The 13588-nt window shown below is 53.5% G+C and overlaps 3 protein-coding genes across 3 annotated transcripts; 2 read left to right on the plus strand and 1 right to left on the minus strand.

Moving 5' to 3' along the window:
* Nucleotides 1–2656: 2656 nt before the first annotated feature.
* On the plus strand, nucleotides 2657–2842 carry PHYSODRAFT_414941 (hypothetical protein; the record flags this gene model as incomplete). The annotated part of the gene is made up of 1 exon (XM_009533020.1): nucleotides 2657–2842. A coding segment is annotated over one exon (186 nt), but the record flags the coding sequence as incomplete, so codon positions are not given.
* Nucleotides 2843–4309: 1467 nt separating this feature from the next.
* On the plus strand, nucleotides 4310–7514 carry PHYSODRAFT_303264 (Eukaryotic/viral aspartic protease, active site; the record flags this gene model as incomplete). Its single annotated transcript, XM_009533021.1, has 6 exons — nucleotides 4310–4674; nucleotides 4738–5554; nucleotides 5616–5889; nucleotides 5932–6186; nucleotides 6234–7200; nucleotides 7262–7514. 6 exons carry the CDS (start codon nucleotides 4310–4312, stop codon nucleotides 7512–7514), a joined length of 2931 nt encoding a protein of 976 aa, XP_009531316.1.
* Nucleotides 7515–12337: 4823 nt separating this feature from the next.
* On the minus strand, nucleotides 12338–13216 carry PHYSODRAFT_367836 (hypothetical protein; the record flags this gene model as incomplete). The annotated part of the gene is made up of 1 exon (XM_009533022.1): nucleotides 12338–13216. A coding segment is annotated over one exon (879 nt), but the record flags the coding sequence as incomplete, so codon positions are not given.
* Nucleotides 13217–13588: the final 372 nt, after the last annotated feature.

The following is a 13588-nucleotide window of genomic DNA, read 5'->3' on the forward strand; positions in this document are numbered from 1 at the left end:
ATGGACATGCTGAAGTGAACATGGATATATACGCTGACCGCGATTTAGGAACAATGTTGGACGGCTACAACCTGAAAGATATGCGAGCGCTAAGCCAATTCTGGCTCAATCAGCCTACAGGGGTTGCTTTACGAGGTCGAGTGGACTTTTTAATTGGACACGCTCTTCTAGTTCGTGGAGAATCGCGAGAATTTATTCAGTTTCCGGATATTCTGTCACTACAGTTAACCGACGAAGGCCCTCAAGTATGCAGCCCTCTCGTGGTTATTATGAGAAAAGGCAAATCAAATCAAGTCGGGCGGGTAGAATATGAAGCTGCGATGCGATGCAAAGATGTGATGTTGTGCCCGTTAAATGCTGTGGCAGTGTACCTGTTTTGGCGGTAGCATGTGTAGTTGGAGCCCTCTACTAGCTTTACGAACTGAACGCCTTGGTGTAACATCCATTTGCTGAAAGGTTAATGTGCAACACGTGATATTGCCTACAACACGCAACTAGAGCGCGTGACGAGTGCGCTCATAGCCTGTGGTATCGATTCATCGGTTTGGATACACGCCAACCGCGTTTCTGGCGCTAAGTTGGCTGAACTACAAGGTGCGGATCAAACCCAGATTAGACGGGCTGGTAGATAGAATTGAGAACGAATAGAGGCATGCCACCTGGCTACACTTCCTCGAAAAGGTATGCGTGCTTTGGCTGGTTTCCCTACAAAAGAGGGCTGCTGTTGGATCAATCGGGCCACAATCACACCATCACCAGATCTCCAGAAAGTGGTTTTCCCTGATTTAGACTCCGCTGAAGACGTCCTTCTGAAAACGGGAAACCAAGAGGTAGCGGCAGGCAGATTTATAGGGTTGCTACACATGTTAAGAGTTGTTTTTCTCCAAAGACTCGGTACTACTACGTCGAAAGTTCCTCGAGCATCGCCTGTGGAGAGACCCGCTTTTTAGTACAGAAGAGAACGGGAAGTTTGAAACAGAGGGCACGATAGCTTTGCAATCGACTACGCAGTCTCAACACACACGTATCGAAGCTGTAATTCCGTTATTTGCATCAACAATGAAAGATGGATTCCAGGCACTTCACGTGAAAATTGATAGTCTCGATAGTGAAGTACGGCAGCTGAGAGAACAAGGATTCTTTTCGCGAACAAGAAACGCGTAATCGCATTAGCAGATGACGTTGATGCTCCCCAGCGACGTGGTGTTGTCGACGCTCGTGGGACATTGGGTCCCAGACAGTCGGTGAGTGTTCAACAAGATCTGGCTTGCATTTAAATCGCTCGCCGCAGACAGTGGACGAAGTCTGGACTGAATATACTCGTAGAACAGCTGGTCAAATCTCTGTCTGTGAGGCTGAGCAACGATTTAGAAGAAGTAGCGAAAAGATCGGACAGAGAAGCGGTTCTTCTCACATCGTAAGGTATTTTACGGTGCGACCCAGGCATTCGTGGCAATACATCAGATAACTGAAGGGGCAGCCACTGGGGAGCCGGAGAAAAAGCGCAAATAGACGGGAGAATCTCTCGATCGATTCGGAAAGATCGTATGAAGTGTCGTTCAGAGTTCACAAAGCAAGTAACAGCTCCTCACTCATTGTAGCACAGATACGTATACACGTCGTATTGTAGTATAACAAACCCTATTTGCAGTATAACTCGACCTCCTTGCAGTATACCTCGACCTCCTTGCAGATTAAGTCGGCCTTCGGGTAGATTAAGTCGACCTTCGTGCAGATTAAGTCGATCTACTTGCAGATAAAGTCAACAATCGTACTTTATAGGCTCACTGGCTTAATATTTTGGTCAACCGATTGTAAAAAAACACGAAATCTACACCGTTCACTTTGACTCCCCTCATTAGAAAAAGACACCATCCTCGCGCACAATGGGGAAGGAGAGACGGGGCCTTAAGCAAGTGCCTACTGCCACGAAGGCCAGCAAGCTCAAGGAGTCGAGAGATAACTCTAAATGGACCGTGAAGGTGGCTGCAAAGCGGCTTGATGTAGCGAAGGGGAGGTTGATGGGCTGGATGAAGGCGCTCTGGTATTTGCTTGACAATCCTTCTGTTGTGGAAGCTCTTGGAGACGCATTTCGCAAGAAGGGGGCTGGCAAGAAGAAGCGACTTAAGCCCTACGAGCTACGCGCTCTTAAGTTCTATGATTCGTGTCACGAGAATGTTCCGGATAAAGTGACTGATAGCTTTGACTGGACCGTTAGTGGACGGCTCGATGGATCGTCCAAACCGACAGATGCTGAAAGTGCGCACTATTATCGGGGTGTCTTATCTCGTACGAAGATTGGATGTACTTGGTACCATTGGTTAACACCAACATGAACTACGCACCGGTGGCCTTTATTGCCAATAGAGCCCCGATTCAAGTTTGGTTGGTTTACCCTGCCCGTCGTCAACGTATCAACTTCACTTACTTGGCCAGGAACCACATGAAGCGTCAAAATCAGCGCGTCGAGCAACCACTAACGACCAAGTATTGACGGTATACATCGAGCTATTATTTACAAGCATGGGAAGATCGCGCCGCTAAACAAAAGAAGGACCAGGGGTGGCCAACTGGTCACTTTTTATCAGGGTGATTACGTGCTACGTGCTGCGATCACGTGTCGATGAGCGCCTCCATAACAGGTGATATGGGTAGCCCGTACGTTGTCTCCCGCAACGACTCGCACTCGTTTCGCGTGCGACACCTCGTCATCAGTAATGGAGAAGATGTACACGCCTCTCATCTTACGTCCTATGCTGACAGTAACTTCGAGGTTACAGACAAGCTTCTGAAGTATGTTGCTGCGCAGAGTATTACCTTAAAAGTTGCTAGACTTACCGATTGTGACGAGGCGATGCGGGGTTTTCTCCCAGAAAACAGTTATAGGCCCTCCTTGACAGACCTCAGGCTACTACAGCTTTGGATCCGTCTCGGCTGGCACAGGGTGTGTGTTGTCCAGTACACGCTGTTGGTCAGGCACACGATGTGTATCCCTTGGGTAGCGGTTCTTTTCACCAGGAGGTTAGTATCGACCCCGTGAATCAGACAGCTACGCCGGGCTAACGCTGGAACAATCCAACCCGAATAGAGTTATACACGTTATACAATCACACAAATACTTCTTTGCCCTCTCTTCTTTCTCTAGGCCCAAGGCTAAGGCCAAAATACAAGTCAACTGGTCCAAATCCAAGACACTTGATCAATCTTGGGGACGCGCACCACCTCTCGGAGAGAGGAAACGATCTACCCTGTCGCCAACTTCTTCAGTTCGACACAGGCCCAATAGACCGCAAATATACAACAAAGACGGTCTGCAATCCGCCAAATATACAGATATGGAATAGATATGATCACCTCCAGGCCGAAGCAGTGGATCACTTACCTAAAGTACTTTGAATTTTGTCGTGGAGAACGGCCTTCCAGGCTGTGAAAGAAGCACTTGTGCCCTTCGAAGCAAAACGAACTCTGTTTGGTTAAAGGTCACATGCAGACGAAATCTTTCCTAAGCGACTCCTCGGAGACTGCGATCTTTCGGCGGAGTGTTGGTCTGACCTTGAAGGGTCGCCAGACTGGATACCTTCTCGGAGTTGTTGGGTACACCTCGGATCTTGGAAGATGCCATAGTGAAACCAAGTGTTCTTGGGTTTGGAGTCTTGAAACGCCTCGCACAGAGGCTGTTCTTGGGCTTTTGTGGGAAGTAAGTCTGAGGACACGAACGTTGGGAGTCGTTATTCTGGGAAAGCAACGGGGAATCTGAGAAGTGCCTCAGTTCTCAGGTCGTAACCCAGAGTCGAGTCCCGCCTCGCGCAGATTCGTAGGGAAGATCGCACACATTCCTGTGCACTTCTAGGAACGTGATCCATTCGCCTACGCCGACCTGCTTTCCGGGGTCTCACGTCCGCCACAAACATACTCTTGTTTTTATTCGGCTCCAAGTCCAGCACGAACTCTCAGAATCCCAGGCACGATTGTCGGGTTCCAAGAATGTACCACTTATCTGGTACCGTGGTCATCATTCTTGACCAACACATTTCCACCAATCCGCGAACTCCACAATATGGGCAATTCCCGGGTTTTGGTCCCATGACCCAAATTTTAGTGACGGAACCGCGTAACAACCGCCCCAATGGCCAATTTGACCCACAGATGCAACTTCAATGCCGAGATGGGTCGAATTGCCCAAAACGCAGACCCAAATCTGGGCGACCTTGTCGCCACGCGTGTCGCACGAGATCCGGGAAGAGCGTCGTTCGAGATCATTCTCGAAAGACCAAGCATCCAGCATCTTCAAGAGCAGCGCGGAACCCGCATGGCATCGCCGCCCGCTGCCGCTGAACCGTCCAAGGCCGCGCGTGCGCCACCAGCTAACCCGGGGCAAGCCACAGGAAGCAGCGGCGACGACGGCCAACAAGACCAAGGCGCCTCTCGAAGCGACGAACACGGGCAGCCTGAGCAACGAGTCCCACCTGCCGCCGAGCCGATGTCCGAGGCGTCCGGCGATGGCCAACTCCTCACGGACGGGAGGGCCTCACACGAGGGCGTAGCGGTACCGGCGCGAGCTGCTGTAAGCGAAGGTCAACTCCTCGCGGATACGGGGGCCTCACACGTGGGCGTAGTGTTGAGCGCTGCCCTCGCGAGAGCATCGACGGCCAGCGCCAGCATCCCGAGCAGCCAGTAAGGGTCGCAGCAGCCGGCAGACCCGACGCCAGCTTCGAGCTCTAGCGTCCGTGGTCGTAGTGGTGACGGGGGATGCCGAGTCTCACAGTCAACAGCAGCTTCTGCGCGCAGACTCCAGTCCGCGGCAACATCGTTTGCACGCTCGTCTTCCGTGCCCCCGCGCGTGCGTCTCGTCACACCGCGCTACGTCTTCAGTGAGCACGGAGTTCCTGTGTCGCGGCCCGCGTTGGTGGGGGTGCCAGCTACACTGGCGGACATCGCTGCTGACGCACCCGTCCGAGATGGCGTCGAAGGCGGGTGTTTGTCGGATCGAGACTTCGCCGATCTGGCGCGAATCATACGCGAGGACGTGCGCGCCAACACATTGCAGCCTGTTCTGACCATGCCGCTGCCACAAGCAGCCTCTCTGGCAGCTTCAGGCGCGCAGGTTCTGCGCGAGGCGCTTCCCGCACTTCGTTACTTCGGTGTGGAACATTTCGCGGGTCACACACTGGCCTCGCCGCGTTACCTTCACTTGCTTCTTGCGCACATTCGGGCCCTGGAGCAACTCGTCCAAGATCCGCAAGTCGCGGACACGGCAGCATGGTTGACGGAGTGTCGTCGCCTGAGCCACGAGCTCCAGAACCAGCGGGCATTTTGGTCCGAGCGCGTCAAAGTTGAACGTCGGCGCGGCATTGCAGCTCACGAACGCTTCGTTGACGAGAGCAAGCGTCATCATGCGTTTGAAGTCCAAGAACGAGATCGGCGCATCGAGGAGCTGACGACGCGCCTTCGCGCAAGCGAAGAAATAGCACACCAAGCCGAGGCAGCAAGTGGCTTGCTTGAGACTCGACTACGGAATTCCCGGCTTTCAGACCCTTGGTCCTTAATGGACTTCGTGCGTGAGCACGGCCGCCTGCGGGGCAATTGGCTACGCTTGCTTGCTTGCTTTGCATGAGCATTACCAGACGGGCACAGCCCCGCCTCCAGATTGGGTGACGCGTGTGAACGTAGAGGACTTGCGGGCGTTCGACTTCAACGCGCCTCCGTATCCATCAGCCACGGAACGGGCCGCGCAGTCCGATAATGCAGTGGAAAAGCAAAGCCGTGGAGATTGTGAGGCGCTGGAGGAGGCTGAATCCGAGACCAAGGCTCCAGCACCAACCTCGGTGCTGTTCCAAGTCACTTCTGAGGAGCTTCAACGCGTGACCTCTCCTCATCGAGACTCAGCCCGTTAATTGGACTTGTCTAGAGGCTGCCACCGCGTAGTCACAGTTGGGCAACCTCCCATTCCTGAGAAGAAGACGCCCACGCCCAGCGCCAAATCCAAATCGCCGTCCAAGCCTGCACGTAATCCGAAGCCAGCTGCCAAAGCCCGGTCTGGGTCCGCAGAGGAGTCTAGCGAGAGCTCACACTCGGTGGTGGACTTGACACACCCGAGCCTGCAACAATGCAGCCTCTGTCTCAGCCTCAAGCTCGGCCTAGCGACTACTCGGGAAGTTCCAGAGGTGCACGTTCACGCAACGCCAAGTATGTCGTAAGTGTAGAACGAGCTACCGCCTCTCTGCCGTCGACAGTGACATGGAGTGAAGTGCGCGCCGACGTCAAGGAGCTCACGCTCTTCGGGACGTCGTACTTGGACTCGCTGGCGTTTGCGCGGATGAACACTGCGTTGCATACGCAGTTCCGGCAAAAGGAGCTAATGCCGATGCTGGAATCAATGGCGTACTGGAACCGGATGGATTCCACGCCGTGGGTTCGCAATGTCCCAGAGTGCTTCTTGGACCAAGCTGTGCAGAACCTCTCCCGGCGTACGAGTGCGCCTCCATTCTGGCCTGACTTGCCGTCCGAGAGCTTGTCTCCTTCCGAGTCCCTGTCTCCACTTCCAGGCAACTCAGACAGGGATGATGGCAGCAACACCTTCCAGTCGGACTTCTCATCTCTCTCCTCGCATGGTGACACGGGGGATGAAGACTACTCGGCCCGGAAACGCAAGGATTCAGGCCAAAGTGGTGGGTCCTCCAAAAGGTCCAAGCCTCCGGCTAAGGCGCGGCCCAGCTCAGTGTCAACGCAAGACCTGGTGGTTGTCAAAGTCCCAGCCTCGAAGTACCGGCTGTACAAGAAGGCGCTGAAAGACATGACGCCCCAAGAGAAGGACATCATCGAGATTCCGGACCCCACCGACAAAAGCTGGCGTTACTTCGGGATTCTGGTCCAGAAGCAGCCGCTGACCAACCAGGTCCCTCAGAATCTGGGATTTCCCAGCTTCGTGCCAGTCAAGACTCATATGGACGAGATCAAAACACGTTGGGACCGAGCCAAATACGAGAAGCTACTCCAAGCTGAACCCTGGGCTGCCATGACAAGCGCGTCAAGGTCTTCTACTTTCACTTGCGCCAACAGCTCCAACTGGATTTCCTTCACGGGATTGCTCGCTTCATCGGGTGGATGCGCAAAGCCGCTCGGCTCTACTGGGAAGGCGGACATTGGGTCACAATTGACGAATCCGAACCCCAATCCCGAGGCCTTCATACCGACCGCAAAGTGCGTCGCTCCCAGTTTCGCAAAGACCTGGACGAACAAGTGGCACTCTTGGAAGCCACAGAAGGATTCGTGCCGACAATTTGGTGGGAACCTGGTATCTGGGTGGCTGCCCTTGGATCTGGCGCGACTTGGAGCACGAGCCGGACGTGTTCAAGCAGCTTGCTGCTTTGGACGAAGACGAACCCATCAGAACCCAGTGGGCGGCGCGACGCAACGACGACGCCTTCCTGCGTCTCACCCCAGTCGAACTTCGCGCAGACATGCTGAATCCCACGCAGCGCCGCCAGAACCCGTTACCTCTGCCGCCAGCCTGAGTACGAGCGCGAGCAGACCCTTCTTGTTGTAGTTTGCATGTCATAGCACCTCAGAGTACAACTTAGTAAGCCCCATGGGTCCCCGCAGCGAGGTGCAACAAGTTCCACGTAATTCTCCACAATACCTCCATTCCCTCGATCAATTACCCCATCTGCTTTGCCACATCACTTCTCCGAATATCAATTGTCGTTCTGCGACCAGTTTGTTTTTGATTGGTGGGTCGGGTCATCATAGCGATAGACTTATACATACGCAATAAACACATCGAGTGCCAGAATCCCAGAATTATTGGGAATCTGTCACAGCGTCTGAGTCATCACCTGCTTGCATTGCCCGAAATCGAGCTCGCGCTCTAGCGCCTTTGTTAAATTCGTAAAGCAGGTTACCACAAATTAGCTGCGTTGTTGAGAGCCATTCCAGGTCCGAGTACCCCTTCCATTTCACGAGGTACTCGCGGACTCTTTGAGATGTCCTGGTCCTCTTTGTCCAGCGGATGTCCTTGATAGCTTCTACCTCGTACACACCAGATTGCTCTTCAGGGTCCCAGCTGTCTTCCGGTAATAATGCTGCATCGAAGTCATCTTCTTCTGCAACTTCGATCTCCACTGTTGGGCGTTCTGGGAAGAGTGCTCTTGGCTTCAATCTGCTGATATGTACCCAGGGACCAATTCGATAGCCGGTGCCTTCGATCTTTAGCCGTACGCGAAAATCATCCCGGACTTCTTCAATTCGAAAGGGACCATGCCACATGTGGGCAAACTTCTTGGTCAACCCGGGTTGCACGCGAGCCAGATACAGCCAGACAGAGTCTCCAAGTTGGAAGCCGGCTTTGAGTCTTTCCGAGAGTTCCTGCCATTTCTGAGTCTGGGCTTCTGAGCGCAGCCGTTTAGCTTGCTTCTGCAAGTCTCGAGCCCAAGCATGGGCGAAACTATAATCGCGTTGCAGCTTGCGTCTCCACTCGTAAGCCGACTTCTGTTCCAACCCCGTGGGTGGTGGACCTAACATAGCCGACACAGTGCTCTTCGCATCCCAACCATGGACCAGATAAAAGGGCGTTTCGAGCCGGGTCGAATCGAAGGAGGTGTTTAAGGCGAACACCAACTTCTCCGCATGATCTTCCTAGTCGCTCTGATCTGCCTCCGCTACATAGGCCCGGATGCTCCTCACCATAGTCTGCACCGATCTTTCTTGTTGCCCATTGGCTTGAGGGCGATACGCCAACATCGCTCGCTGTTTGGTGCCCAGCATTTTCCTGAATCGACCGAAAACTTCGCTCATAAATCTGGGGTCCTGGTCGTGCCTGAGCATGGAGCTCGCACCGAAGCGCCGGAAGACAGCCTCTTCATAAGATTCAGCTACGTCTTGTGCTGTCGTCGAACTCATGGGCTTACACATCACGAAACCCGAGAACATATCTTGAAAAAGCAAGAGAAATGTATTCCCTCGTTCGGATTTCGGGAGGTGCGTGACAAAGTCCATCGACAGCACATCGAACGGAGCGTTGGGCTCAATATTCCCAGGCGATGGCCCGGGATTAGGTGGCTTCCCCTTTCCAGAGGCGCAGTCCACACACTCCTTGACAAAACGTTCAACATCAGCGTAGAGGCCTGACCAAAAGAACTCTCGACGCAGGCGTTCGTGCGTCCGCGTAATTCCTTGGTGACCGTCTTGAAGCTCTTCGTGACAGTGATGCAGCAAGTCCTGGCGCAGATCGTGAGGAACCACTAATCGAGGTTCATCTCGTGCATCTCTTGGCCTAGAAGCAGTCGATCGGCTCAGACAGTAAAGAACGTCTCGGGAATCCAAGACATAATTGTCAGCAATCTTCACCATCCTCTGTGCTTCCAGTTCAGAGAGTTCAGAGAGATCACCTCGCAGGAAAGCTTTCAACTGTCGCATCCATGGGTCGCCATCTTGGTGAGCCTTAATGCGGCGCCAGCGCTCTGCTTGGAACTCCAAAGGTGTCATGCCTGGGGTATCAGACTCCGTCTCCTCTGCATCACGAACTTCCGCTTGGGCTTGGCTCCGGGTCAGAGCGGCTAGCACGCGCGCGGCAAGAGAAAGTGGTGCGTTGTCATAATCTGGGAACTCATCTACGACTGCTCTCAGTACTCGACGCTCAGCAGTGCCTTCGACCAACTCCAGATTCAGACTGTTTCACCAGCTTCTCAGGGATGCGATTCACCAAACGCAAATGCGACAGCTCAAGGGGATCATCGATAACCAGTGATTCTCCAGCGGCTAGAGTCCGACTCGTGAAATAGTCCGCAGCCTGGTTGAATTCCCGCTTCACATGAATCAACTTCACAGACTGGAACTTCTGACGAACCGAATCGAACTCACTTAACAGGCGCTGAAGGTTCGGTTGATGACAGTTGATCAACCCTTGGGCCTGTTGAATAGCGATTCGGGAGTCACCGACGACAACCAAGTCGTAAACACCATGCTCCATAGCCAGTGTCGCTCCTTTGATCAAGCCATGATACTCTGCATCATTGACCGTCACATCTTCCAGGGCGTAACCTCGCACGCTGACCACAGTCCACTCTGGGAGCTTCCACAAGATACAACCACAGCTACCTTGCCTGGTAGACGTCTTCGCAGCGCCATCAAAACTGAGCAGGAAACCTGAGAAATCCACTTCCAACATCTCCAGACTAATCGGTGGGGCAGGTGTCACTCGTCCTTTCCTCGGAATCAGGGATTCTGCCACTTTATCGAGATGTTCACGAGGCGTAATCCCAGCGCCCATGATGGCTGCCAGGCCATCCTCGTCCCTCTCAATCCGGTGAATTTCTAGATCCCAAGGCGAGAGCAGGGTGGCCCAGCGTTGACAACGTCCCTCCAATGATGACGAAGTGAAAATCCACCGCAGGACTGAGTAACGAGTGTAGACCTTGATGTGACTCCCAGCAAGCATACAATGAAACACTCGCAGGACGCGCAACAACGCCACCAGCCGGATGATACTTAATCTCAGACTCATTGAGGGTTTTGCCAGTGTACCGAACAGGAAAAATCACACCGTCATATTCTTGGCCCAAGACAGCACTTGCAGCCCAAGGATTCGCATGCAGGATCACAACAAAGTCCTTCTCTCGCTCCGGGTGTCGTAACAGCGGCGTCGAGACGATCTTCTTCTTCAGAATCTCGAAAGCCTCTTTGGCGCGCCCCAAGTCGCATCCTTCCCGGACTTGCTCCTCGGTCAGCTCGTAAAGCACCGATGCTATAACAGGAAGATCCTCGATAAACTTGTTGTAGTAGTTGATGCTTCCCAGAAATGACTGCACGCCTTTGAGTGTCGACGGAAATGGCAAATCATTCACAACCTTCGCGATCTTGGGTTTCGCTCGCAAGCCTTCGGCGCTGATTTCATGCGACAGGTACGGAATAGACAGCTTCCCGAACTCGCTCTTGGGCAGGCTCACGGAGATTCCCCAGTAGCGTAGTCGTAACAGCAACGCGTTCAGGTCCGAGCAGAGCTGGTCCCAGGTAGGCGCCCCATGGGCGATGTCGTCAATGTATGAGCTTCTACCCAGGACTGGGCCCATTGAAACTGGGGCTGGAATGTTCCGGTGGAAAACAGTCATTGCATCTGTCAGAGCTGGGATCTCCACTCCAGAATCGGGGACCGCTCGCTCGTCTACCTTAATTCCCAGAAACTCAAGCACATCGGGATCGACCTTGGCTTCTCCCTCAGACGACAGTCGCACAAAACCCCAAAGACAGTTGTTCAGCATCTGCTGGTATATCAGGGTGCATTTTTCAACCCGAAGGCCATGCGCAACCATTGGTAGTGTCCAAGAGGACAGACAAAAGCAGAAATGAGCTTTGCCCTCTGGGTCATGGGCACCGCCCAGAAGCCACTCGCCATATCCAACCACATCGCAGCTTCAAATCCAATCAGCAAGTCATCTATCAACGGTAGCGGGTAGCAAGACAGCTTGATGAGCTGGTTCACCATCCGGTAGTCGATACAAAGTCTGATATCCCTGCCGTTCTTCTTCAAAATGATTACGATAGGTGAGGCCCACTTCGAATGCGAAGTCTCGATGAGTCCGGTCTCCAACAATTTTTTGATCAGCTCGTAGACTTGGTGGAGGAAGCGTGGAGCAATCGGACGAGCGCGCTGGGCAATGGGTTTTGCGTCCCCAACATCCAGGTCGCAGACAACTCCTCTGGCAGGTGCGGGTACAGCAGTGCCATCTCCTAGGAAGACCGAGTGATGATATTCCAAGATACCTATCATCTCCTTGTTCATCTCAGGAGTGGTCTTGCCTTCGACACCCACATCAGCTTCATCCATGTTCACCTTCGGGCTGAGATCCTTCAAGTCTGGGAGTACAGCCAACTGGTCTCGTAACTGCGTCAACAGCTCGGTTCCTTCATGGAAGAAGACTTCTTCATCAGGATCCAAGTCAGCTGTGACCACCCGAAGACAAATCGCGTACGCCACCTCCAGCTGCTCCAGGGCATCCTCACAGATCTTGACTGGCTCTGCGCGAAACACGTCCTTCAATTCATGTCGAGCTTCGGCACTACGGGTACCTCCACCAGTCAGTCCGCGGTCGACATCACCAGAATCCCGATCAATGGCGAGCTCCTTCGCAGGATCTAACTCATCTGCCTGTGAGGCTTCGGCTTCGTCCATGGGAGTGACTTCCGCGGCAGTTGGAATGCCCAGATCCAGAATCTTTACATCAGCAACAGCGCTCGAGTGACTGCGGGCCTCTTCCTCAGTCTGACCCGAAGAGCTCATGGCTCGGCCACTCGAGTTCCGAGCTTTCTGTAGCTCAGCAGCCTTCCGGACTTCTTCAGGTGGACGTGGCAAAATCTTCGTCGGCCAAACATATTGAGGTCGCAGGACTGCGGGTGGGGCATTCCGTTCGGCTTCAAGTGCTTCCAGCTCCTCCCGTCGCCGATACTCCCGCGAAGGGGTGTTCTGGTAAATCTCTTCTTGCCACTCTCGATACTTACGCGACTTCGGTTGAACAAAGCGGTCTCCTCGTGGCAGTTGCCCAGGCTCCACCAACGCTTCTACCACCGTGTGCTGCATGATCTGGGTCCACATCTCTGAGATATTGACCACACGAACTGCAGCAGGCCGCCGTCTGGAGCTGTAGATCACTTGCGTCACCCACTGGTTCCCTCGGGCAGTCCATACCTCAGCTGTATCAGCGTCAGCTTGACCATACCGCACCGGAACAATGATCGAATCACCAGGAGCCAAATACACCGGCTCACGCACACAAATTGGGACTTCCAAGATGTAACGTGGAACTTCCTTCTCTCCAACCAGAGGAATGTCTTCTTCATTTGGGAGCTTAGCCAACTGCTCACGCGCGCACAGTCGTACTCCAGCCGCTTTCATGAAATCCATACCCAGCAGACAAGCGACTCCATCTCCAATGTTTCCAACCCACATGTCCAGCACATATACCACACGAATTCCCAGAGTTAACTTCACTCGAGTCCGCGATCGGATGTACGTGATCACTCCTCCCATACCTTTCACCTTGAGTCCGGCGTGCGAAGTCAACTTAAGCTTCAACCTGCGTGCAAGGTCTGGGCTCAATATAGTTATGCTGGCGCCGGAATCTAGAATGATGTGTGTCCGATAGTTGTTGATCGCCCCATGCACTAATGCCACTGCATCTTGATTATCCAAGTCGTGGTCTGCCCACCACCCGTAACGTTCTCCTGGGTTCAACGTGAATTCCACTGGGGCTTCATCTTCAAATGCAGAACCTCGGAAAACGTAGTTTCGAGAACCCGGGCGCGATTCCAACAGCTATTCATCTTCACATGCAATGGCAGTCATGCATTGTGGGTTACCGATCTGGTGCCTAAGTTCTGGACCGACAAATGCAAGAGCGCAATACGCTTGGGACTTAGGCTCGACACGCACTGGGTCCCTACCCAGCGAGCCTAGTTGTTTAACGACGTCCCAGACTTAGCCGGTTGTTCTTTTAGCAGTTGCTTCAGAACTTCGGTCGGCAAGTCTTGCAGCGCTCCTTGTCGCGCCAATTCCCGGACTGCCTTCAAAGCAGCCCAATCGGCACAGAGCCCTTCA

Source organism: Phytophthora sojae (assembly GCF_000149755.1).
Source record: "Phytophthora sojae unplaced genomic scaffold PHYSOscaffold_6, whole genome shotgun sequence".
NCBI lineage: Eukaryota > Oomycota > Peronosporomycetes > Peronosporales > Peronosporaceae > Phytophthora > Phytophthora sojae.